The sequence below is a fragment of the Condylura cristata genome, unplaced genomic scaffold (assembly GCF_000260355.1).
Source record: "Condylura cristata isolate star-nosed mole 26May11 unplaced genomic scaffold, ConCri1.0 scaffold00032, whole genome shotgun sequence".
Taxonomy (NCBI): domain Eukaryota; kingdom Metazoa; phylum Chordata; class Mammalia; order Eulipotyphla; family Talpidae; genus Condylura; species Condylura cristata.
In genome coordinates this window covers 10,172,001-10,196,224 of record NW_004567133.1, presented here as the reverse complement: position 1 = coordinate 10,196,224, position 24,224 = coordinate 10,172,001, and the positions used below count along the sequence as shown (strand labels likewise).

At 43.8% G+C, this 24,224-nt stretch overlaps 1 protein-coding gene across 1 annotated transcript; it reads left to right on the top strand.

Moving 5' to 3' along the window:
• The first annotated feature begins 4,176 nt into the window (after nucleotides 1-4,176).
• On the top strand, nucleotides 4,177-20,752 carry LOC101620107 (acyl-coenzyme A synthetase ACSM2B, mitochondrial-like). Its single transcript, XM_012731802.1, has 14 exons — nucleotides 4,177-4,228; nucleotides 5,560-5,744; nucleotides 8,537-8,747; nucleotides 10,138-10,345; nucleotides 11,571-11,714; nucleotides 12,427-12,583; nucleotides 13,321-13,400; nucleotides 13,606-13,729; nucleotides 14,854-14,934; nucleotides 16,434-16,535; nucleotides 18,391-18,518; nucleotides 18,639-18,738; nucleotides 19,823-19,942; nucleotides 20,663-20,752. Exons 2-14 carry the CDS (start codon nucleotides 5,562-5,564, stop codon nucleotides 20,750-20,752), a joined length of 1,728 nt encoding a protein of 575 aa, XP_012587256.1. The 5' UTR covers nucleotides 4,177-4,228; nucleotides 5,560-5,561.
• The last annotated feature ends 3,472 nt before the right edge of the window (nucleotides 20,753-24,224 follow it).

Genomic DNA, 24,224 nt, shown 5'->3' with positions numbered 1-24,224 from the left:
ATTCTAAATAAAGTAGCCTGCACTCCCCAGCCGGATCTAAACTCCGCCAGAAATATAGCTACAAATGCACGGCCATCTGAAGACACCTGTACACACACACGAACACACGTCTGTCATGCAAGTTCCTGTCTGTTCACCTCACCCTCACAAATACACATACCTTCTCTTACACACAGTCTACTTATATGCAAACTCAAAGACAGACACGCACATCCACGCACTTACCACAGAGGCATACAACACAGTCACATACACGAGCACACATTCACACATAGACACAAAACCACCCAGACAAGAACACACAGTAGGATACACAACTGCTCAGACCCCCTGTACTCACACTTACATACAAACTCACATGCTCACACTCAAAACCAGTCATTTGTGCACCCTCACACCCTTCACACACATATACATGTAGGGTGTCGCTGTCACAGCCGCACACATCAATCACACTCATTGTCGCGTCAACGTATTTTACTTACTTCAGAGCCCTTATTCACTCCCTCCGATATTTTCTGGATACCTATTATGTGGTAGATGTTGTTCTAAGTCATTGTACAAAACAGGGAAATATCTCCACCCTTATGTAGCTCATATTCAAATGAAAAAGGAAAAAATGACTAAGTAAATCCTGTAAACTTGGAAGTGATGTACTGAAGAGAAAATTGAACTGCAGAAAGTGGGGAGGAGAACCAGTTTGGAGGTGGGCTGCAATTTTAAATAGCTGGTCAAGTGATACTTTTTGAGAAGCTATTTTAAAAAAAATAAAAACTTCTTTGAGAAAGTGACCATGTTTTTTTTGTTGTAGTTGTTTGTTTGTTTGTTTGTAAAGACTTAAAAGGAGAAGAGGGGTTATCTGTGTAAAGACCTGGGAAAAGTGGTCTGAGAAGAGGAATCAACAAGTGCTAAGTCCATGCAGCAAGGCTTGCTTTCAAGGAACACGAGAGAAGCCAGTGGTGCTGATGTGAAGTGAGCAGACCAGTGCAGAGGACAAGTGTTACAGGTGCAGGACCTCAAGCCAGGGAGGAAGAGATGCCAAGAGCACGTCAGGCCTGAGGTGACACAGTCAACATGTTGACATTTTGTTGTTTGCATGGAAATGGGGTTCAGTGCTGTGTGCTGAGCAGAGATTGATATGATCTGACCTTCGATGTCCCCTAAAAGTCTCCAAAATAAACTTACCCTCCTCACATGTTATTATCTATCTAAACTTCAAATTGAGAGGGCTCTGTCCTGGTGGTGATCTCTATGTCCACCTGAGAGCAATGGTCAATGGGTATCATTTACTAATTGACTGGACAGGTATTTCCACGTTGAGTGCCATGGTTTAACCTGGAGAACTTGGCTCCAGAACTATCAATCCAACGCAGTCTGGGGGTCCTTTTGTCCATATTTTGGGAGGAAAAATTACTTCTTGAGCTTCCTTCCCTGTGTGGGACCCTAATTACTAATCTCAGGAGCACTAGCTGATGCATCCAAGAGGATCAGTGGAAACAGTCAGTGGCTTCAAGCCCTCTGACCATATAGGTGTGAATTTAGAGCCAAGGGGCCCCCTCCTAGACCCGATTCTTTTTTTTTTTTAAGTTTATTTATTTGCGCATACAGAACTGGAGTTTCAGCCAGAGGTGCAGGGGCGGTGAGAGGATTCACCAGAGACAGAGTGGGGAGCAGAACAGGCAGATTGAAGAAGTACACTGCTGAGGAAGAAGTGACCTGCTGAGGGATGGGACAGGAGGGGTCTGCTGCACCATGTGGGTCGCCTCCCTGACTCCCAGCTGCAGTGGCTGTGATAGCTTCACAGTGCTGCACTTTGACCCACCTGGGAGGGCCCCAAACCTCCATTCTTAATTGCAATCACTAGGCACTCACTGTGGGCCACACAGTTGGTTTGTTTTATAATTTTTGAGTAATAAGAAACTTTTTGAATAATTCAAGTAAGTTTTAAAACTCACTTTGGCTTCTTTTAAATTCCAACTAGCTTCCTCTCCAGAAGCAATTGAGGTTATGGGTTTCTATTGGACCATGCTAAGGAGTTCTAGACATTTCATGTGCATGACCAAGTTCAACTACAGGCCTCACACTTCAAACATCTAAGAGGTATCCTGGCACTATCTTCCAATTTCCAGATGAGAAGACTAGGCAGAAGTGGGGTGATATCATTTCTTCAAAGAGCACACAACTCAGGAGTGAGAACTAGCTCTGCATTTAGGGAATTTGCTTTCCAACTCTAGTCTTGGCCCAAGGAGCCCCTGAAAATTAGTCACTCTGCTGAGAGTTCCAGGCCGGAGTGGATTGCTTGCTGTGTGAACTTAATCAAGTTACTGCTCCACTCTGAGCTTCCATGGTACTCACTTAATGATCTGGAAAGGTCTTTGCTTTTCTGACCTGCTGGCTTAAACAACAGCATGAGAGTTAACATTCATTCACTTAGATTCTTCCATGCACACAAAGGGCTTTAAAACATTTCATCCTATAAACACCTTATGAAAAAGGCCCTACTTTGAGCTCCATTTTATAGCTAGGGAAATGGAGTCCGGGAAAATGACTTTGCCACAGTCACCTAATAATCAGAGATGGATCGGGTCAGAACCAATGTCTGACTCCCAGGCTCCTGCTCTTACTCCCTCTCCAAACTTCTCTAGACCTCTGAATACTGGATGGGTGAGTAAACCTCAATCATGGAGAGCAGTAACAGATGGTACGGGGTGGATGGAGGTGCACATCACCAATGGCACCTCACCAAGCTGCTGAGAGGTCAGAGGAGTGAGTTTTCAGCAGGGTAAAAGTACTTTACCCCATAAAGTTCAAATGAAAAGATGTGGGTAGGGAGCTCTGAGAAATGGACTTTGAAATTTTAGCTGTCTTTTGTGTACCATGGGACCTGGAGTTAATGTATTAAGGTCTTCTCATCTATCAAACAGTCCTTACTTTATAGGGTTGTTCTGAGACTGGAGGGGGATGATTTTATTCATCACACTTTTATTGACCGGCTGAAGATATATCAGTCACTGTTTAAGGACTTGAGAAATCAAGCTGGAGCAACCAAATTAAAAAACAAAACAAAATAAAATCTACCTTCAAGTAATTTATGTTGTAGAACAGGAAACAGACAAGGAGTCGGTTTGTGGCCATATGTGGAAGTCTAGGGTGTTCTATCAGGTGTGTGGGAAGGGATTCACCTAAAGGTTGGTTTTACTATGGATCTGAGTGCAGTAAAGAAATTATTTAAATATTTAAAAGAAGAGAATTTCAGCCAGGACTTGAGTTTCTACTCCGAGGAACTCATGAAGTCACTTAGGTTTTAAGTCTGGCTCATCCTGGCTGCTGTGTTGAGAATAGGCTGCAGAGAGAAGACAAACCAGAGAGGCCAGGGAGGAAGGTACTGCTGGTCTTGTAGAAAGCTAATGATGGTTTCAGATAAGTCAGAGAATTAGCTGATTCTAGATGTAGTTTTAAGGTGGAATGGACAGCATTTGTCACATCCAAAGTGTGAAGAGCAGTCAGGGAAGCCTCTAAGATCTGACGTCAGAAGAAATCAAGGGCTAGGTTCTCCATCTGCAGAAACAGCAGGTAGGTGGGATGGCATGATTTGCAGACAAGGAGAGTATTGATGCCAGTTTGGATGATACATATTTGATTCACCTGTTACACATCCAAGGGGAGAAGCAAAGCAAAAAAGTGTGCAGGAGAGAGATCAGGCTGGAGATGCCCATGGGAGCGCCATTGTGAGGCAGCTGAGCTTCCAACCGTGATACTGGTTGAGATTAAGTTTAGCATGGGTGTGGATAAAGGACGTAAGGAAGACTCACCAGAAGAGATTGAAGGTCTGAGGAGAATCAGGTGAGGTAAGAGGTTAAAGGAGGCCAGAGACTGGGAATCAAGCCCACGTGAGCGCTGCCTCTGTCTCCCTGGTAGGACAAGAACTTGCAGTCAGTCTTGAGCATAAGTCTCCTTTTCACCCCATGGGTTAAAAACAAACAGTTCATGTGGGCCTCCAGGTTCTAGGGCTGAGCAAGCCGTGAACATAGCAAGGAAGACTGACTGCACTGCAAGCCAGGCTTCGGGGTGGTCCACTGTTAATGATTAGCTGTGGCTCCTGGAAGGAGGCAGCGATTCTGGAGCTGACGGCTACATTATCTGTGCTCTTCTCCAAGGATTACTGCAGCTCTAAGGAGGAGGGTGGACCAAGAGATTCTCCAGAGACAGCTCCTAAAGGACTTGACAGGTGAGCACCTTGTGAGGACAGAACCCATGGAATCACACCTGATGATGGTCATAACCAACCCTTAGAATTCAGCTGGGAGGTGAGTGAAACCCCCAGAGGAGAGAAGTCTACAGTCCTGAAGGACCACAGAGAGGCGTGTCCTCCAGGTCTTATGGAGGAGGCAGCGCTGGGCAGAGAGACCGGTGCCTTTAACTCAGCAAAACGGAAGAGAGAGGCTTGCAGAGGAGCCTTAAGGGGCAGTGAAGTTTGGGAGGGGTGTACAGGAAAGGAGGCTTCTCTGAGGTGAGGTCTCAGGAAAATGTGACAGAGCCAGGCGTGGGAAAAACAGGGGAGCAAAGGTATAAGGTAAGGAATATTCCTGCTGAGAACTAGAGGAGAATCTTCACTTCTCTTACCTTTGGAAAATAGGAGGGGAGACACGAAGGAAAGGGGCCTTGAACTTTCTTGTCTCTGATGCCTGGACAACAGGGAATGAGAATTCAGCCAAATGGCAGACTCCTGGTATCCAGGGTTATTCGACTCCAATTCTGTATTCTCACCAAGGTGCACGTGGAGGGGCTCAGAGGTCACTTTCTATAGGGCCCAAACATAGGCAGAATCAATCATTGCAATAGTTCCAATTTTGAAAGTAACTCAGCACCTCAAGCGTCTCAGTCAAGGTTCCATTTCAGGAGCTAGATGCTGCTTGTATTAGCAATGTTTTCTACAGTAGCAAACATCCCAAACCTCTCAGGGCCTTATAAACTGATAGATCCTCCCTTCCCCCACTATCTGGGACTCAGCTCAACCACACACGTGTCATCATTCTGGGGCCCCAGAGGAAGGTGGAACCCCATCTGGGCTAAACTACTCTCAGGATAGAAGAATGCAAGCTTACCCCAACCATACCGTCAGATCCACTCACATCTCACTTGAACCAAAGCAGAACCCATAAGAGAGAGGTGGATTCTCCTTAGAAAGCCCCAGGTAGGCTACATAAAAATGAATGTGGATGTATAATCCTATTATGGAGAGGGAGAAACTTGTCAGGAACAACAAGTCAATTGCCATGCCACACCATTTGGGGCACAAATGGGTTTATTACATGGAATTGGGTGTTCACGAAGCTGTTGGCAGAGATGGGAGACAGACCCTAACTGGTCGCTGTGATTTTGGAGAATGGCACACCAGAAGGAAATTGAACTGGATGTTGCATGACAATCACTCACAGCCACAATAAATTATGTTCTGGAAGAACCCCACAGGTTGGCATGCATCTCCTTCAGCAGCTGACGATCAGGAGAACAGCCAATGGGGGCAAGACTCACCCTGGTCTTCTCTTCTTTTCACAGGAATGACCATGCATTGGTTGCGGAAACTCCAGGGGGTTTGCACCCTATGGGGAGCACAGATGTTTAGCCGCTCATTGCATACCCATGCCAGACAACTGGCACCCCTGCCGTGGGGCTCCCAAGAAGTTCCCAACAAGTTTAACTTTGCTAGTGAAGTGATGGATCACTGGGCTGGCATGGAGAAGGTAATGGGCGGAGATGAGGTTCAGAGCTGGACACTTGGTTGAACTCATTCACTTATCCATTCATGCAATGCATATTTGTGGGGTGCTTATTGTATCTCAGGTGGCATGGGAGCCTATGGACATGGGAGCATGGAATAGGAGCAAGAGGCATGGACTTGGCAGCTAGAAGGACCCAGGAGACAGATGGGTGCAGCGTAGGCAATCTGTCACACCCCAGGGCAGCTGGCACAATGTTTGCCTACACATACTGCCCATGCTCTGTTGTGACCCCCCCCCCCCCCCCCAGGAACAACAAGGACTTAGTGGTGTGAAGCATAGAGGAGTGGGGATTGGCTTGATTTAGCCAGCAAATCAACATTCCCCAAAGGCAGAATCTGTTGTCATCTCAGGTTATATGGCCTGATCATGAGGGGTGTGCAGGTAGGATTGACCTAGGAGGCGATGGTCCAAAGGGCTCAGTCGGGAGCTACCAGAGAGAGAGATGCAGAAATTATAGGTTTGTTTTCCCACCCCAGAATTCTAAAATCCTACCCATTTTGCTACCAATCTGGCCAGAGTTTTCCCCTCAAGTTCTAGGCATCCTTAATGGAAGATGGGAGGATTCATCCCGGCTGTGGTGGGAGAAGAGGTGGGTTTGCTAATGTGAGTTTAAAAGAAAGGTGCCTGGAGGGACTCAGGGATGACATTCAAATAAGTTCCCAACATCCTGACACAACAGTAGTGCAGAGGTTATGGCTGCTGGGCCTTTAGGCTGATGAAGCCTGGGATGACGTTATTGTTAAAAAAAAAAAATGGTTTAACATTTTAAAATTGAAATTGTCCATGTAAAAATTGAGTTTCTTGGCTGTGTTTAAAATTTATATCACCTGGGAATAAGGAGAAATGCTTGTCTACCATGACTGATAATCCAGAATCCATAAAAGAAGTGATTTAATCAATCTACTACATAGTCATTAAAAAACTTCACCACTGACAAGCAACATTATAAGCAAAATCAAAAAAGCAAATGATAACAGGAAGAAAGTATTCAACTCATAGGATGGCCAAAGATCCCTAATACAAAAAGATGCCCTAAAAATCAAAAAATAAAATATGTGGTCAAATATGAAAATAGACAATGCATATAAATAGACAATCCCCAGAAAGGTGTACTTAAGTGGCCCCTAAGTATAAGGAAAAAACTCAGCTTCGCTCATGTGATACAAATTGAGCTTCACTGAAATAACAGCTTTTACCTGTGAGTATAGATTAAATCCACATGTTTGACAATATACTCTTTTGATAGGGCTAGGAAGATAGGTTAATGTTGATGTCAAAGTATAAATTAGTCCAGTTACTATGGAGGGGAATTTTCAGCTACCTAACACAGTTATCTGTAAGTGTTCTCTTTGACTTTGTGCCATTGTTCTCAAGCTATGATCTGAGAATCCCTGAGATTATTTCAGGGTACCTCTGAAATAAAATCTATTCTAAAATAAAATCAGCAAGGTGGAAACTGTGCATCATGGGTGGGAAGTAAAATGGTATAGCTTCTATGAAGAACAATATGGCATTTACTCAGAAAATTAAGTATAGAACTGCCACATAATCCACCAATTCCACTCTTGGGTAGTTACTCCCAAAGAGCCAAAAACAGAGCAGTGAAGAAATATTTATACAGCCACGTCTACATTAGGATTATTCACAATAAGTAAATGATGGGAGGAATCCAATGTTGACTGACAGGTGAATGAATAAACCACTTGTGGCACATCAATATAATGGAATATTATTCGGCCTTAAAAATGAAATTCTGATAGGTACCACAACAAGGATGAACCTGGAAATCATTCTATTAAGTGAAATAATCCAGACACAAAGGGAGAGACATTGTGTGATTCCATTTATAATATGAAGTGCCTGGAGTACTCAAATTCCAAGAGTAGAAAGTAGCAGTGTGGTTACCAGAGCTTAGGTGCTGATTTTCTTTTGGAATAGTCAGAGGATCCCTGAAAGAGTCTTAGGGGTTCTCATGTCATAGCTTGAGAGCAAACAGACAAAGTCAAAGAGATCACCTACTGGTAGTGGCACTAGAGACTTCAAAATTCCTCTCCATAAGAATCAATTTTTGATGATGATGGGTAGCGATGACAGTTGCTCAACAATGAGAATGTCCTTAATGCCACTGAATTGGTTACTTAAAATGACACCTTTCATGTAATGGATATTTTACTACAGTACAAAAGGAAAACAAAAGCAAATAAAAACACAGATAGCTTAAAAAAGAGAGTGAAACAGTCAAATCCAGATACCAGTTGCCTTTTTCATTCATTTTCTCACTTGTGCGTCAGTATTTTCCAGAGGTTCTGTGATGGGGACGAAGCATCAAAGCTAGTGCAGAGACAGATAAACCCATTTCTCTGCTATTACAGACAACATTAAAGAGATTTGCAAAAATATAAAATGATGCCACTCTTTTCTGAAGCACACTTAACCTCTTTATTAAAATACACCTTTTCGTAGTAATATATAGTGGGTTTAAGTTGCTTTCAAAGCATACATTTAAAATCTTTGTCAACTGTAACTTCTAATGTGGTAAATATCCATAGACCCCATATAAATAAAAACTCTTTAGGGCTTTTGTACTTTTTAAGAATGTATCAGGGTGCCTCTAGCCATACCTTCCAGAACATGCCTCATCTCCTTTAGAGATTGTACCAGGGGCAAGAGTGATATGGCAGTCCCAACATGAGCAATGTATCCTATGTACTTACGTACCAATTTACCTCATCAGTGACTTTTTCTTTCTCTAGGCTGGCAGGCGACCTCCAGGTCCAGCCCTATGGTGGGTGAATGATGATGGAGATGAGGTGAAGTGGAACTTCAGCCAGCTGAGTGAACTCAGCCAACAGGCGGCCAATGTCCTCTCGGGGGTGTGTGGATTGCAGCGTGGGGACCGTGTGGCAGTGGTACTGCCCCGAGTGCCAGAGTGGTGGCTGGTGACCCTGGGCTGCATGCGAGCAGGTTGGTAACTGACCACAAGGCTGGTTACTCTCTCTCTCTTGTTAAGGAAACTGATGACAGTGAAAGGCTACCACCCCTCCTAAAACTGCCTCCATGTATAGCATGCTGTCCTTCCTCATAGAGAGACACCACCCTTCTTCCATTTATTTAAACATACTAAGTGTGACATTGTAGGCTGGAGGTTACCAACACAGAGTGAGCAAAACACCATCTATGTATTTGTAGAACTCATAGATCTCTGGAGAAAGACAGCTATCAAATTCTTAATTGCACAAATAATTTCTTTAATCTCATTTGTGATACGTGGCATAAGAATTTAACAAGAACCGATTTTTTTTAAAGGCTGGCAAACTATGATGTGTAGGACAAATCAGGCCCCTAACCTGTTCTTTTAAATAAAGTTTTATTGACTCATGGCTCTGTACACATATTGTCTGTTACTGCTTTTATGCTGTATTGGTAGACTTGAGGAGCTGGGACAGAGAACATCTTGTCTACAAAGTTTAAATAGTTTCTCTTTAGCATAAAATGTTTGCCAACTTCTGCTATACAAGGAGGCCTGAAACAACTGCTACCAGAGGGTCATGGAAGCCTGATCAGAAGTGATATTTGGGATAAAGAGCTAAAGGATGAGTTGAATGTGGCCAGGAGAGGAGGGCTCCAAGCAGAGGGATGATGCACAAGGAAAGGAAGCTTGGAAATGATGGAAAAGTCTGAAGGATGCATGTGTGCCTGCAGTCCAGCTGGGAGGAGAAGGTAGTGGCCCACAAAATGGACGAAGGGCAGGTGCTGAAGTAGCAGAACCCTGTGGGCCAGGGTGAGGACTTTCATTCAGTGAGCAGTGGAAGCCATAGATAGGTTTAGTGACATGATCATACTCTGTTTGTCAAAGGTCACTTTGGATGGTTCATAGAACTTGAGATGAAGGAGGACAGGAGTGGGAATGGGAAATCCAGTGAGGAGACAAGGAGTGATTGTGCTTGCAATTTGGAATGGATGGTGGAGATGGAGCTAAGATATGGATTTAAGATACAATTAGGAAGAAACTGAGAACAGAGTTTTTGGATGAATGATATATGGTAAAGGAAAGCCAGGGAGATGGAGAATTCACAGACACATGGGCAGTGGGGGGAGGGGGTGCTACTGTCTTCTACTGAAGTGAAGAAACAGGTGTACTCTGACAAGGTCAGCTGGTAACTGTTGAGTTAGGGGTATACACATCGGCTGTTCAAAAAGGATGAGACATTCCAGTTGTGAGATAAATCAGTCCAGGTGATGTAACATTCAGCCTGGATTATAGTCAATGAAGCCATATAGTGTCTGCTTTAGGCTTCTTTGGGAAAGAAGACAACCTCCTTTCCAGTCTCTTTAAGTCATTTGGCTTCTCCAGGCCTCGTCTTCATGCCCGGGACTGTCCAGATGAAAGCCAAAGACATTCTCTATAGGCTTCAGCAGTCTAAGGCCAAGGCCATCGTGACTGGGGATGAAATGACCCAAGCAGTGGACACAGTGGCACCTGAATGCCCTTCTCTTAAAACAAAACTACTAGTATCTGAAAAAACGCAGGCTGGATGGCTGGACTTCAAGACACTACTCCGGTGAGTACTACATGTCCTAGCCTGGGGTTTCACCAAAGGTGGAAACTAAAGCAGGCATTTATGTGTAGGTTTTTTGGACATCCAAACATAACAGAGCAGAGCATGAGTCTGTCAGGAATGATTCAGGGAGGGAAAAAATAAAAGCTAATACAAGAGGTAATTATCAAATCTTTGCAAGGGATAAATGGGGTTTGATCTACAGGAACACTCCGAGGAGCACATAGAATGCCTCTCAGATTTACCCACTAGGGGACTGACAATTGTTGACACACCAGCCCCTGGTCCCTACTGATGGAGGATTGATCTGGGGGGCACTGTCTACCCCATTCTTTTGGCTCCACATGCATGCATTCAGTGTCCCAGGCACTGGGCTTCCACTGCTCACACACCCAAACCACCTGTGCACCACACTAGATGCAACATGCTGTCAACCCCAAGTGTGCTAACACCCACTCGGAGATATTCAGTGCAATCATGGCTGGAAGCAATGGATGCCAAGAATATATCAGCCAAAACAAAGAGATGGCTGATATACTGAGTTTCTAGGCTCTTCTTAGCCCTACACCAGACTCCTTAAAGAAAGATGGCTGTCACCCTCCAACAGTGGGTAGCAGGAAAGGCTAGAGGAACCAGTTGGCCTGTCATGTGTCTGAACTCCTCCTGCTAAAGACACATGCCTTCAGAACCTCTAAGGGTTTTCTTTTTTGCTTCATGTTTTAGGGTTTAAGATAACTGTCAGAGACATAGACAGCATAAACCAGCTTTGAGAGACTAGAAAGTAGGATGCTAGTAGAGCTGTCTGAGAGTGGTACAGATACAGCAAGGAAATAAAAGAGGTTGTACCGGGAAAACTCATAATAATTTAACACTTTCTTGTATTATACTAAGGCTCCCAACAATTATTAACATCACGTTTATTGAGTTCTTACTTATTACTTTTGTATTAAAGTTCATTTGCTTAATAACTCTGAGACAGATAGTATTGATTCCATTTTGCAGGTACGAGAATTGAGACTCTGAGAAGTTCAATAAATCATCCAGTTACATAGATACCGAAATGCCAAACCTGGTGGTTTGCAAACCCAAGGCTGACTGGCTGAGCATCTTATGTTCTTAGCTACTCATGAGTCTCCCTTCTGGAGTGGGTTGGCTGACTTGCCCTTGCCTGCATGGGGGAGGATGGGAAGGGATGATCTGAGATGGTGACGGTCTATGTCTCTACCAGAGGAGCGTCTACCACGCATCACTGTGTGGAGACTGGAAGCCAAGAAGCAGCTGCCATCTACTTCACCAGTGGGACCACCGGTCTCCCCAAAATGGCAGAACACTCCCATGCAAGCCTGGGCCTCAAAGCTAAGATGGATGCTGGGTAAGAAGAGCTCTATCTTTTCCCGAAGAGCTACGTTCCCAGATCTTGAGGTGTTTCTTTGCTTGAATCTAGCTCCCTAGGTTGTGACACCAACTGTTGCTTCAGAGAAAGACACTTGGGAAGGTGAAAGATACTGAATTCCTCATAGGCTATGACCCAATTTCCCTACATGGCTAGAAGTAATAATCATCTTGAGAAAAGGAAATGTATTGTAGTGACTTACATCTGCAAAAATTCCTCATCTTTAACTCAAATCATTTTTGCTTTAAGATGAGCCTAGTCACCCCCCCCTTTTTTTTATTTTTGGCATGATGAGAGAAAAGGAACCCTATCAACACCCTCACTGTGTTTAGACAATTCTTGATACTTCAAGAAGACCAAAGATCTCCTCAGCCAAACCTGAACTTGGCAAGGTCATTTATTAAAATGTAATTTAAATGTCTTTTGCTTTCTGGATGGTTACCAAGAGCCAAATACTGTACTAAGTTCTGTTAAGAGAATGAGACCCAGTTATCTGTTATGTTGTGGACAGTGGGGTCACATCTGGATACGTGACCCCCTCCTATATGAATATAAAAGGTCCATGATGTAGTATAGAAGTCTCCTGCTTTCTACAAAGGTGCACAGAGGCTTGCTGTGTACAGACACACACACTCACACTCCACCCACCCCAGCATGCTCACATGACGTTCTATGTCTCCTCTGTTCTCAGCGTGTGGACAGGCCTGAAAACTTCTGACATAGTGTGGACCATCTCAGACACAGGTTGGATACTGAATATCTTGAGCTCACTTCTGGAATCTTGGACATCAGGGGCATGCACGTTCATTCATCTCTTGCCAAAGTTTGACCCACTGGTCATACTAAAGGTGAGAAAAGACCTGCTTTGCCCAACATGGAAGAATGAGCCTGAGGTTGGCACATTCTAAAACAACTGCAATTTCTTTCAATTCACTTGATTTTTATTAACCCTTGTCACATGAATGGACAGTGTTCAGTAAAAAAGATATTCCTTGTTGTCATGGAAGCCATAGGCCAGGGATGGAGACAGACCCATATGTGGAGTAAAAGAAGATATTCAAAGAGACAGGCATGATGGGTCCTTTGTTCATTCGACATGTTTAATGGACTTTTGCCCTGATGTCAGGTATCAGATGGTAGTGAAGCTGGTATGAGAAGGAGAATCGGGATATTAGAGGTGATGCTGTGTGTGTGTGCATGTGTGCAGGTGCATGCACTGGTCTGCACCCACAAAGAATGCCACCATCATAACTGCACAACTTGAAAATAGTTTCCCAGTTAGACAGTTATAGTTCAGAATGCTGTAACAAAATATCACACACTAAAAAAATTACTTGGTCCTCATAAGCTATGACCTAGTTTCTTCGATCTTTCTCTGTAGTGATTAACAGTGACATCCCTGTCATTTTTGGTATAAAGTAGCATAAAGATTGTGGGGTTCACTTGGCTTGAAATAGACAGAGCAAAAATAGCTAGAATTTAAATCCAGACCTCCACAGCACCACAACCCATGCTGGTAACTACTGTGCACACCAGTGAGTCGGTGTCTGACTTAGGTCAGTGTCTCTGCTATCTCTCCTTCCAGGTGCTGTCCAGCTACCCAATTAACAACCTGGTGGGTGCCCCCATTGTTTACCGGATGTTGCTACAGCAGAACCTTTCCAGGTGCTAGGGCTTTGGGCGATGGTTAAGAGCCACTGGGTACGTTGACCTATCACCTTGGTCACATGGGCTTATCTCTCTAACTCTGTATGGGTTACCGCTGTTAAGCCAAATCCATCATCAAAGCACCCAGAACCCAGCTCCAGGCTTAAGCAGAGTCTGGGTTCAGGAGGCTAGGGGGAACACTTGTCTCTCTTCTTTCCTTCAGTTACAAGTTTCCACATCTACAGAACTGCTTCACTGGAGGAGAGGCCCTTCTTCCAGAAACTCTAGAAAGCTGGAAGTCCCAGACAGGACTGGACATCCGTGAATTCTATGGCCAGACAGAAACGGTACTTGCTGGTAGGACCTCCATGGGCTGGCGGACCTCATGGGCTCCCCACATCTCTGACAATAAAAACTTGAGGCATCATTTTGTCAGTCACTTACCATAAATATTTATTGAGCATCTGCTATGACAAAGGCACTGGGTACTGAAAATTCAGCACAGAACAAAAAAACAAAGTTGCTGCTTTCATGGAGATTAGTCTAATGGGAATGGAGGAGAGAGATGTGAATTAACAAAGATCTGACATGGCAGATGGTGCAAGGTAAAATGGGTAAAACGGAGTGAAGTGGGATGAGTGACATTTTAGCAGAGACCTGAGTTTATCAAACATGCCAGAGCCTGTACTAAGCTGCTCAGACTGAAGTGAAGCCTGGGGAGCAGAACCCACGAAGCCGCCCTACTCCACCTGTTGAGATACCCTCTTGGAACTCTTGGGATCCCATGTGCACAATGAGGATTCACATTGCTCTGTTGCACTGTCCACTCATCAAAACAGCTGGGAGACTACTTTCCCCCTACTCCTTTCCCAGTGCCTCTTTCTTGCACCTCCCAGAGCTTCTCACTTCCTCCTCCTCCTTACTCTTTGTGCTGCGTCCTCCCGTGGCTAATCAGGGCTCCCTGACAGAGCACTAGTTGAGGGCTTGGCGCAGTGCCATAGTGTACAACTTTGCCAGTGTGGCTGAAGACAGTGGAGTTGTTGCACAGGCTTCCAGCCATTCATGGGAGACCATGTTTAGGGTCTGACCCCCTGTATTCTTGTGTGTGCTCAGGAAGATTAATTTCAGGACTCAATCACAGACAGTCCTATTGGGGTAGGTAACTTCATCTCACACTGCTTGGTATCTGTAGTCCTAGTGTAACCCTAGAGAGGGCTCCCCTTGAGAGGGGGTATTAGCCCTCTTCCCTGGGGAGTGTTCAGTCAGGTTGCCTTCCAAACAATTTATTGAAACCCCTGGAATGGGGATCTCAATAAAGGGAGCAAGGCAGGAGAGAGGGAGGGAATCCACGGATCATGAGTCAGCTCTGGGATGTCAGGGCAAGCTCTGCTGGATCTTTGCTTGTTTTCTGTGATTGTGGGACTGACTGACTGTCCTGAGGTTACCCCCACCTCTCTACTGCTCTCCACAGGGACTCACTTGCAGAGTTTCCAAGACAATGAAGGTCAAGCCTGGCTCCCTGGGAACAGCAATCCCCCTTTATGATGTGCAGGTTGGTTAAGGGGCACTAAGAGAAGTCATTTCTGTCAATGACTTATTATATTGTTCATTGAGGGAAAGTGATAAAGAGTAAGAATATTAGAATAATATTTGAGAAGGTAGGAGGGAGAAAGGGGGAAGGAAGGGGAGAAGGGGGGAGGGAAAGAAGAAGAAAGGAAAGAGGAAGAAGTAAGAAATTACTTGCAGTTCTATTATCAGAGAAAGCTGTTTTGAACAGGCAGCAAATTAACTAGTCATTACATAAATATACATATTTTTAATTTTAATTTTTTTAAAGATTTATTTATTTTGTGCATACAGAACTGGGGTACAGGCCAGAGGCTCAGGGGCGGTGAGAGGCTTCACCAGAGACAGAGTGGGGAACAGAACAGGCAGATCGACGAAGTGCACTGCTGAGGGGAGCAATGGGCGGGTCAGGAGAGGTCTGCCCCGTCATGTGGTCACCTCCCGGGCAGGCGGGAAACAAACTCATGCGGAAGCGGCTTTAGATTCTCAGTGCTGTGCTTTAACCCGCTGTGCCACCAGGGAGGGCCAAATATACATATTTTTAAAATAAAAATAAGGGTAAATCTTGACATGTCATTTTGTGACTTACTGTCATCATTAAACAATCTTGAATGGCCACCTTTCCATGTCATTAATACCCACTTATGGCCTTATTTTTAACGATTATGTAGTAGATAGTTGCCCCCTACCATTGTATACTTTTTGTTGTCGATAGATGTTTTCCAAACTTTTCACTAGTTAAAAACAACACTATAATGCAAATGTGATAGCTAAGATGTTGTTCCTTTCCCTTCTTGTTTCTTTGGGTTATTTTTATTCTTATTTATATAATTCTGCATTTTATATGCTTATGTAATTATTGCTATATTGTGTTTGGGTTACATATTATCCTTTGGGTTAAATCTCAAGAAACAGAATTTGTAATATGTATCTACAGCTATGCATATATATATATATGTATGTATCACAACAAATTATATTCTCTTCAGTGTTGTCATTGCCCACTCTCTCACCCCTGATTATAATAATCATTTATGAAGTATTACTATTTTTTTGGTAGCTCATTTCATCTTCTTTATAATCTGAGGGGGGAAACCCTGATATTATCTCTGCTTTAGAGATGAAGTCACTGAGATGTAAAATTCAAGTTGCTCAAATAACTTAAGGTAGCAGAATTGTAGTTTGAGCTTGATTTGTCTGATGGCCAAGTACTTGGGACTCAGACATAATGGAAGATGATATTTCTTGAGCTCTTAAAGCCAGAAGAATTTCCCAAGGTCCTCTGATCTAGTCTTAATAAGGAGCTCCATCTAAATTATTCCAGGCAGATGGATTAGAGATTTGCATTTAAAACTCTTGGTTTCTAGTTCTTCTTTTAGTTACCACTTGAACAAGAGGGTCTTTATTTGACCAGCCCACTTCTTCCATGCTGCCATTCAAGCCTTCTCTGATATGGACCATTTTTTAATCTACTTCTTCTTCCAGATTGTGGATGATGAGGGCAATGTCCTGCCCCCTGGCACAGAAGGAGACTTGGGCATCAGGATCAAACCCATCAGGCCTATAGGCATCTTCTCTGGCTATGTGGTGAGGAATGCATCCTTCTCTTCTCCATCCTCTTGATGGGAAGAATTTGCTCTGAGAGGGATGAAGGAAGGGACTTCCCAAATGGATGAACGTTCAGAGAAGCAAGACATAGAGATAAGGGGTGCCCCATGTGTAAGAATGGAGACTTTTCTGAAAGAAAAGACTAACTCTTCACTCCTGTCAGCCTTAGCCTGTCACTTAAACCCCACTTAAAGAATTGTCTTTCTCCATATATCCTTTCCACATTCAAGAGTGGTTTCATCGCAGAAAGTGTTGTTCCTGAAAAATATATAGCAGTGTTTTCCCAAGGACAGTATCCACATTCTCCCCAAATATTGCTCCCCCCCCCCACCGTGCTCTATGCCATTGGTCTCCTCTAGAGCCCCGTCGGACACTTGCATTGAGACTCAATCATCAAAAGCTTTTCTTTCTTCAGACCTTGAAGTATTAGAAATAGATGGTCTTCAAGTCCATAACCTCATGGGTGAAGATGATGAAGTCAGAGGCTACAAGTCTCATCCGCTCCCACTGCTGTTGAAAACTGGAAAGGAAATTCTCACACAAATGCTTTCTGATACTAAGATGTTTCAATAATACATTAAATAATAAACCCAACAATAGTTACTACCATACACTGAGTGCTTATTACATGGTAAGCACTGTCCTCCAGACACACACCAAAGTCACTTAATCCTCCTAAGTGTCCTTGGAGTCTTTGGAGATGAATTGTTTGAGCTCAAAGCCTTCCTCCACTGTGTATTATGTGAGCATTTAACTGACATCTTGTGCCTCAGTTTCTTACCTGCAGTCACGGTGTCATATTCTCCTAGCATTATTGTTTGTGTTTAAAGACTGTCATATTTGTGACACCCTTAGAACAGTTCTCTGTCAGCGTGTGTGACATAAAAGAAGTGCTGTTGATCCAGATGATTATTCCCATTATGCAGATATAGAAAACTAAACCTTGGCAATGAGGACACAGCCACTCTGGGTACTTCTCCGAGCATTTCCTTGTGCTGTTCCAGTCCATTTCACACACCAGTGAAGTAGCTTCTGTTTGATAGAGAAGAGAACAGACCCAGGAGTGCATGAATTGAATCAACTGCCAGAGTCAGTGCCAGCTGGAGTTACATGGTGACTGGGAGAAAGAGTCAGGCCAGTGGTAGCCAGGAGATATGGCTTCTAGTCTCAGCTCTGTCATTTGTAATGATTGTTTGGCCTTAAACAAGCTTCTTGATATCTGTGACCTTCAATACCTCAATTTTCCAAAGGAAGAGGCTACAAATTCCTTCCAACCCAGTGACTGAACTACTCATCTGGAACCCACACCCCACATTTGGAAAGCAAACGAAGTTGCACTGATTGGTGAAAGCCTCCAGGCTTTTAAGTGAAAAACACAAGTACCGTGATTGAATAGAGGGACCCAGCTTTATAGAAATACCTATGTTGGCCTGAGCCCTGGGGGCTGACTGGAATGTATCTATTACTTTCAAATCTGACAAAGTTACCAAGGAAACTGTTTAATAAACCACAATAATTCTGGGTGGTGCCATGGAGCAGAGCAGGGGTGAGGCTGACTGTTGAGAGGGAGGTGGAGCCAGCTAGGGAAAATACCCCAGATCATAAGTGAATGAGTACATCAATATCTGTTGGACTGGACCCAGGGGAGTCGGGAGAGGTCATGGGGGAAGATCCGGTTCCCCTTGGGGGTAAGTTTGTGTTTTCAGGGTAGGCCCACCATGTGCAGTTGGTCATTCAGGTTGGAAAATGCCCAACCTGTACATCTGTCCAGGGCAGCCTTGGGCAGAAGATTTAGACTTCATAGACACAATGTCCGTCTTTCTGTGATCACTAGGACAATCCCCAGAAGACGGCAGCTAACATTCGAGGAGATTTTTGGATCCTGGGAGATCGTGGAATCAAGGACCAAGATGGCTATTTCCACTTCATAGGACGGGCAGATGATATCATTAACTCTAGTGGGTGAGTTTTGTTTCTAGGCTGGGGAGGGTGATCTGGACCTTTGTTCTAGTTGGTTCTAAATTTGGGGCTGGCTGATAGGTGGAGGGCACAGTCTTCTCTGAAGGACAGGTTCTTCCATAGGTACCGGATTGGGCCCTCAGAAGTGGAGAATGCACTCATGGAGCACCCCGCTGTGGCCGAGACGGCTGTGGTCAGCAGCCCGGACCCCACCAGAGGAGAGGTGACAGGGAGAAGCAGCCTGGGTGTGCGGATTTGGGAGAGAATAGTATAACATGGTGGCTCAAAGCATAGACTCTGGGGTTGGACAGTCTGGCCCCAAATCTTGGTCCCAGGGCTTACTAGCTGTGCAATCTGGGGCAAGGTATGTAGTTCTTGGAGCTTCCATTTCCCATCTATAAGATGAGAGGTTTTGTGATTATTAAATGTGTGAATGTTTGTAAAGCTTGGAGTGAGGCCCAGCACATAGCAAAACCATATAAGGTCTATTATCTGGACACTGCAGGAACTCCCTCCTGCTGTTTGGCATTTGAATCAGAATCTGATCCCTGAACAGAGGAGAGATTCAGAGATTCAAGGCAAAGTACTCCTGAGCTATGAGGTTTACAATGAGAACAAGGGGAAGATGAAATAGAAATAGGCCCAGATGGCATCTCACAAAAGTTGGTGTGTGTGTGGAGAGGCTGAGGGGTGCAGAGGTGTGGTTCAGTGTCCAAGTGAATTCCTGCAAGGTGTATACTGAGCAATATCCTCCCTCTGGCAGGTATAGGCCTATATCAGCCATGGAAATCACAGGAACTGGGACCCATGGGAATCCGCTAAGGAGAAAAGCCTACATGTCAAACATTGAGCTAAGCCATGTTGTATATGGTTTTATTTTATTTCCCCACTAAGGAAATAAAATAGGAAATAAAAATGTCATATTATTAAGCATGACAACTGGATTTCCGTTTTATAGATGTGCAAACCATAGTTTAGAGAGGTTATCCAAATCAGTTAGGTTTATGGTCTCTAGTTTTTACTTTATTCTCTTCACTAGCTTTTCCCCATCACTGTTGTATATACAGTATGAGCTTCTGGCTTGGTTCCAATCTACAGGCCTTCCTGTCCATACAGTAAGACACTTGGAAGAGAGTTAGAATGTTGACCAAATTTATCTTCAATTAATCTCTTTCCCCTGTCCTGGCTGTCTGAGGTCACAGATGAGGGGGGATAGCAGTGACAGAGTCTTAACACTGACTTAGCATTATCCAAGCAGTGATGGCACGCTCTCATTCCCTCTCTCTTGACCCCCATCTTGGCTACAGGTAGTGAAGGCGTTTGTGGTCCTGACCCCACAGTTTCTGTCACACAACCAGGATCAGCTCATTAAGGAGCTGCAGGATCATGTGAAGTCAGTGACAGCCCCATACAAGTACCCCAGGAAGGTAAGCACTCCAGGCACCCCTAAACTTGGGGAACATATGGTGGTTTACCTTTTTTAGTTCTCTTCTTCAGGCTGAGGAGGTGGCCTTGAACTCCACAGTTCTGCCTAACACGCTGTGAAGGCACAGTGAGGCAGTCCAGTAACTAGATGCCCTTAAATTGGCCTCAGCCTTTAGCTCACACTATACTGAGATGAGTTCTAGTCAATACCCAGACCATGTTCCCTACTCTGTATACTGAGATCTTACATCATTCCAGATCCTCTCAGTTATAAATGATAGAAGTCCACTGAATACAACTGAAATTTATTGAAAGTATAGGGATGGGTAAAGCTTTGGTCATAAATTGTTTAGGTTATACCAGCTTTTCTACAACTATTCAACTCTGTCCTTGAAGTGTGAAAGAAACACAGCCAGAGAAATACATAAACAAATGGATGTGGTTGTGTTTCAATAAAACTTTATTATAAAAACAGGAGGTGGCCTGGGTTTGGCCATAACTTCTACCATAGACCATAATTTCTGTATTCTATCCCATGTCCCAGCACACTTTCTGGAACTTATTAACATTCAGGGGTTTCCCTGCGTGTTTTCTACATTAGTTTTTACTGACCTGAGTTCTCCAGTCTTAAGGAGACTCATAATACAACAGTCCTCTGTTGTAAAAAACCCAGCCCCACTGGGGTCACAGACAGCCCACGCTGCCCCAATTTTTCCCAACAGATGGAGTTTGTCTTGGACCTGCCCAAGACTGTCATAGGGAAAATCCATCGGACAGAGCTTCGAAACAAGGAGTGGAAGAGATCAGGATGAGCCTGAGCCCAGAGAGACCTGCAGCGGGCCCTTTGGATGATCTGCTCCCACAGGGGATATGTGATTCTTTATAATAAGGCAGATGTCTGATTTTTTTTCTGTCCCTGGTCATTAGTATATGATCTTTTCATGTTAGAAACTGAAAGAAGAAAGGGAGAAAGGAAATGAGAGTGAGGGAAGGAACAGGAATAGAAAAGAAAAAGCAGAGGAAATTAAGAGGAAGTTGAAAAAAATCAAAGAGAATGGAAAAAAGGACAAATTGAGAAAGAAAAAAAGGAGGGAGAAAAAAAAAGGAGGGAATCCACTCCTGTCTTTATAAATAAAGTTTTATTGGAACAAAGCAGGCACATTCATTTACATAGGCTTTGGCTGCTTTCTTCCCTCCTCCCACCCAAAGAGGGAAGAAAAATAGAAGAATTGGAGGAAGAGAGAAAGAGGAGGAAGAGAGGAAGGGGTAGATGAAGGAGAAGGGAAAGAAGGAACAAAGAAAAAGCTTGATAAAAACAGTAAGAGAAGTTGATAAAGAAAAATGTTGGAAGACAGGTAGGATGGGGGAAAGGGAGGGAAAGAACGTATACTTACTCTCACAGATAGGCACATAAATAGTGACAGAGTCAAAAGAAAACTGGCTCTTAGGAAGGAAATAAAAGGCATGGCTGGGACAAGATCTCCCTCAGAGAGGCTTGTGTGTGGGGTTGGGATGTCATCACCAAATTACCCTAAACCTTAGCGGGGGGCATCATGGCAAACAGGGAAGTCTCCATTTACTGGGAATTTGCCATGTTCCAGGCACTGCCCTGGGCGTTTCGTACATGCTATCGTTTGATCTCCTTTGGGCACCTGGTCGCATAGATCTGGTAGCATAGCTGTGAGAACAGTGTAAACACCTCAGAAAGATGTACGTCCCCTCTGCTCATGTTTGTGGTGGAATCTGCTCTTTCCAGAATCAAGTAATAAAATCGTTTTTAAATCAAGACCCTGAGGCTTGTCTTTCAGGAAAATACAGATGGGGAGAGTGATGTTGAAGAATAATCCACAGACTTAGTTCCTGGGGTGTCTGGAAACAGGCAGGGATTCAGAAGAGGGAGGGAGGTGGGGGCTACAAGGGCTTCAGTGATGGAGGGTGAATCTTTAGGCAGATTCCGGTGAGCTCTAGAAGGGGCTGAAGGATCTCTGAGGGTCTAATACTTTCTCTTAATAATAATTAGTAATAATAAGGGTAACAATAATATCAAGCACCTGCCAAACATCATAAATGATGCCAAGCAAACAGGTACATTAATCCCACTTAATGGTCACCATCACCCATTGATGCAGGTATTATCATTTTTCTTATTTTACATGGGAAGGAATAAGATTTAAAGAGACTGGATGATCATCCCCAAAGCCACACAGGTAGTAAATGAAGCATCAAGTTCAAACACACACACCGTTTGCCTATGATAGCTATGACCTCCTGCAATTTGCTTGCCTTCTCTTCTGGTCCTGGACAAAATACTCTTACAGTCATCTTTGAAACTACCCATAGAGTGTAGACATATTGTGAGATCTTCCTTCTGAAATCCACTAAAATATACCAGTGCTACACATATGACCTAACAGAGAAGTGAAACATATTCATCAAATCGCAAAATGTCATTTTTTTCTCAGCCTGGTTCTATCACTATTTAAGGATTATCGCCTCACTGACAGTTTCCAAGAATGAGAAACCTAATATATTGCCAATTCTGGCACTTCTCTGCCCTCTTTGGTCTATAGTGAGAATTCTTAGGGCCATCTCTCCTTTCTCAGTCCGTGATTTTACTGTCTCCAAGCTCAGGAATGACTGATAGGGGAAACCCATACTGCCAAGGGAAATCTACAACTCGACCCCAAGTCTAGAACCTGCCCCTCCTCCCTCCACTCAAGCCACTTCCCCACGTGGCTTGTATGAAGCTATCACACTATTCAGCCAGCCCCTTTCCCAGAGAATGGTTAGCTGTGGTTAGAAAGAAATTCCGGCTCTTTCTTCCTCAAGGTGAACCTTAGGGTATTTCACTCTCCTGTCCTTGTTTAGCCTCAGTAACCCCCAGATCCAAAAATTAGTATTTGTCTAGTCTCCATGGCCCGATATGGGCTGTGGACATCATCATCGTTCTGACACCTTGTTGTCATTGCTATCGTTATTATTATTGGCTTAGTCTAGATTCCCAGACAGAGGTGTATGTATATACCTATGGCAAAAAATTGTTGCAGGTTTCCTCTTATCTGTAGCTAGAAGAAGAAATGTAATCTGGAGGAGGGAGTTTGCCTCACTTTCATCAATGTTATTTCAACATCAGCTTCCAGCTTTGGAATGGTAAGGGCTGGCCGTTCTGTCACGTGACATGAGAGTTTGGACTTTACCTAGGGAGTAATGGACTCAGTCAACAATATATTTCTAAACAGTCACCCTTATACCTGACTGGTGTAGGTATTAAAGAATGACTTGAGAAATGCTTCCAAGAAATCCTTCTTGGAGCTGGGTGGCAGGTAGCTAAGTGAAGATGGTGGGGTGAGGAGTTCTTACAGCACATTCAGTGTGAACGTGGCTCGAATACTTTCTGAGGTGGGAACATTGAATTCTGTGGGGATCATGCTAATGTAGGCAATTTCTGGAACACTGTGCTTAGTTACTGAATGGACCCTGATTTACAATGGTACAGCATAAGGTTTTTTTAATTTACCAAGGTACCAAAGTGCATTCAGTGGAAACCATAATTTGAATTTGGCTCTTCTCCTGGGCTGCCAGTAAGTCTGGCATGATATAGCAAGCTGAAGCTCCCAGCCAGATCCAAGATTGCCAGAGTAAATAACCAATCCTCTGTGATGTGCCAGCACAGATAGTCTCAGGCTTATGATGGTTTAACTCAACAGTCTTTTTAATAGGAGGACATAATCCCTCGTTAGTTGAGAAAGGTCTATATAGTAGCTAATCAGTTGCAGAACAAGATGTTACATGTAGTTTAGAAAAGGGAGGAAAGAAAGGAAGCACAAATAAAAATGCCACATTCTGAACTGGTACATTAAGTGTTCTTGAGTAGGAGAGCATCTTGGACGGTGATCAGCATATAATCTTTAAGCTAAAGTTTGTTCTGTGTCAGGGTATTTACTCTTGATGTAATCAGGACGGACTAATTCTGAAAAGTAAAGCAAGAGTGATCCGCAAAGAACAATGTGCTTATTTACTTGGAAGATATCTCCGGGCTCCATGTATATGGGGAAAAGAGTATGCAGCTAAGAGTCAAGAGGTCAGTCAGATGGCTCTCCAGATTCAAATGGTCTTTCTGCAACTCTTTCCCTGTGAGAGCTTAGGTGAGAGTCTTACATTCTCTGAACACCAGTGTCTCCATTGCTAAAATAGTGGTAGTAATAGTACTTTACACACATGTCTTTCTATTAGATGAATTAATACAGTAAAGGCTTGGAACAGTGCCTGGAACAAATAAGCATT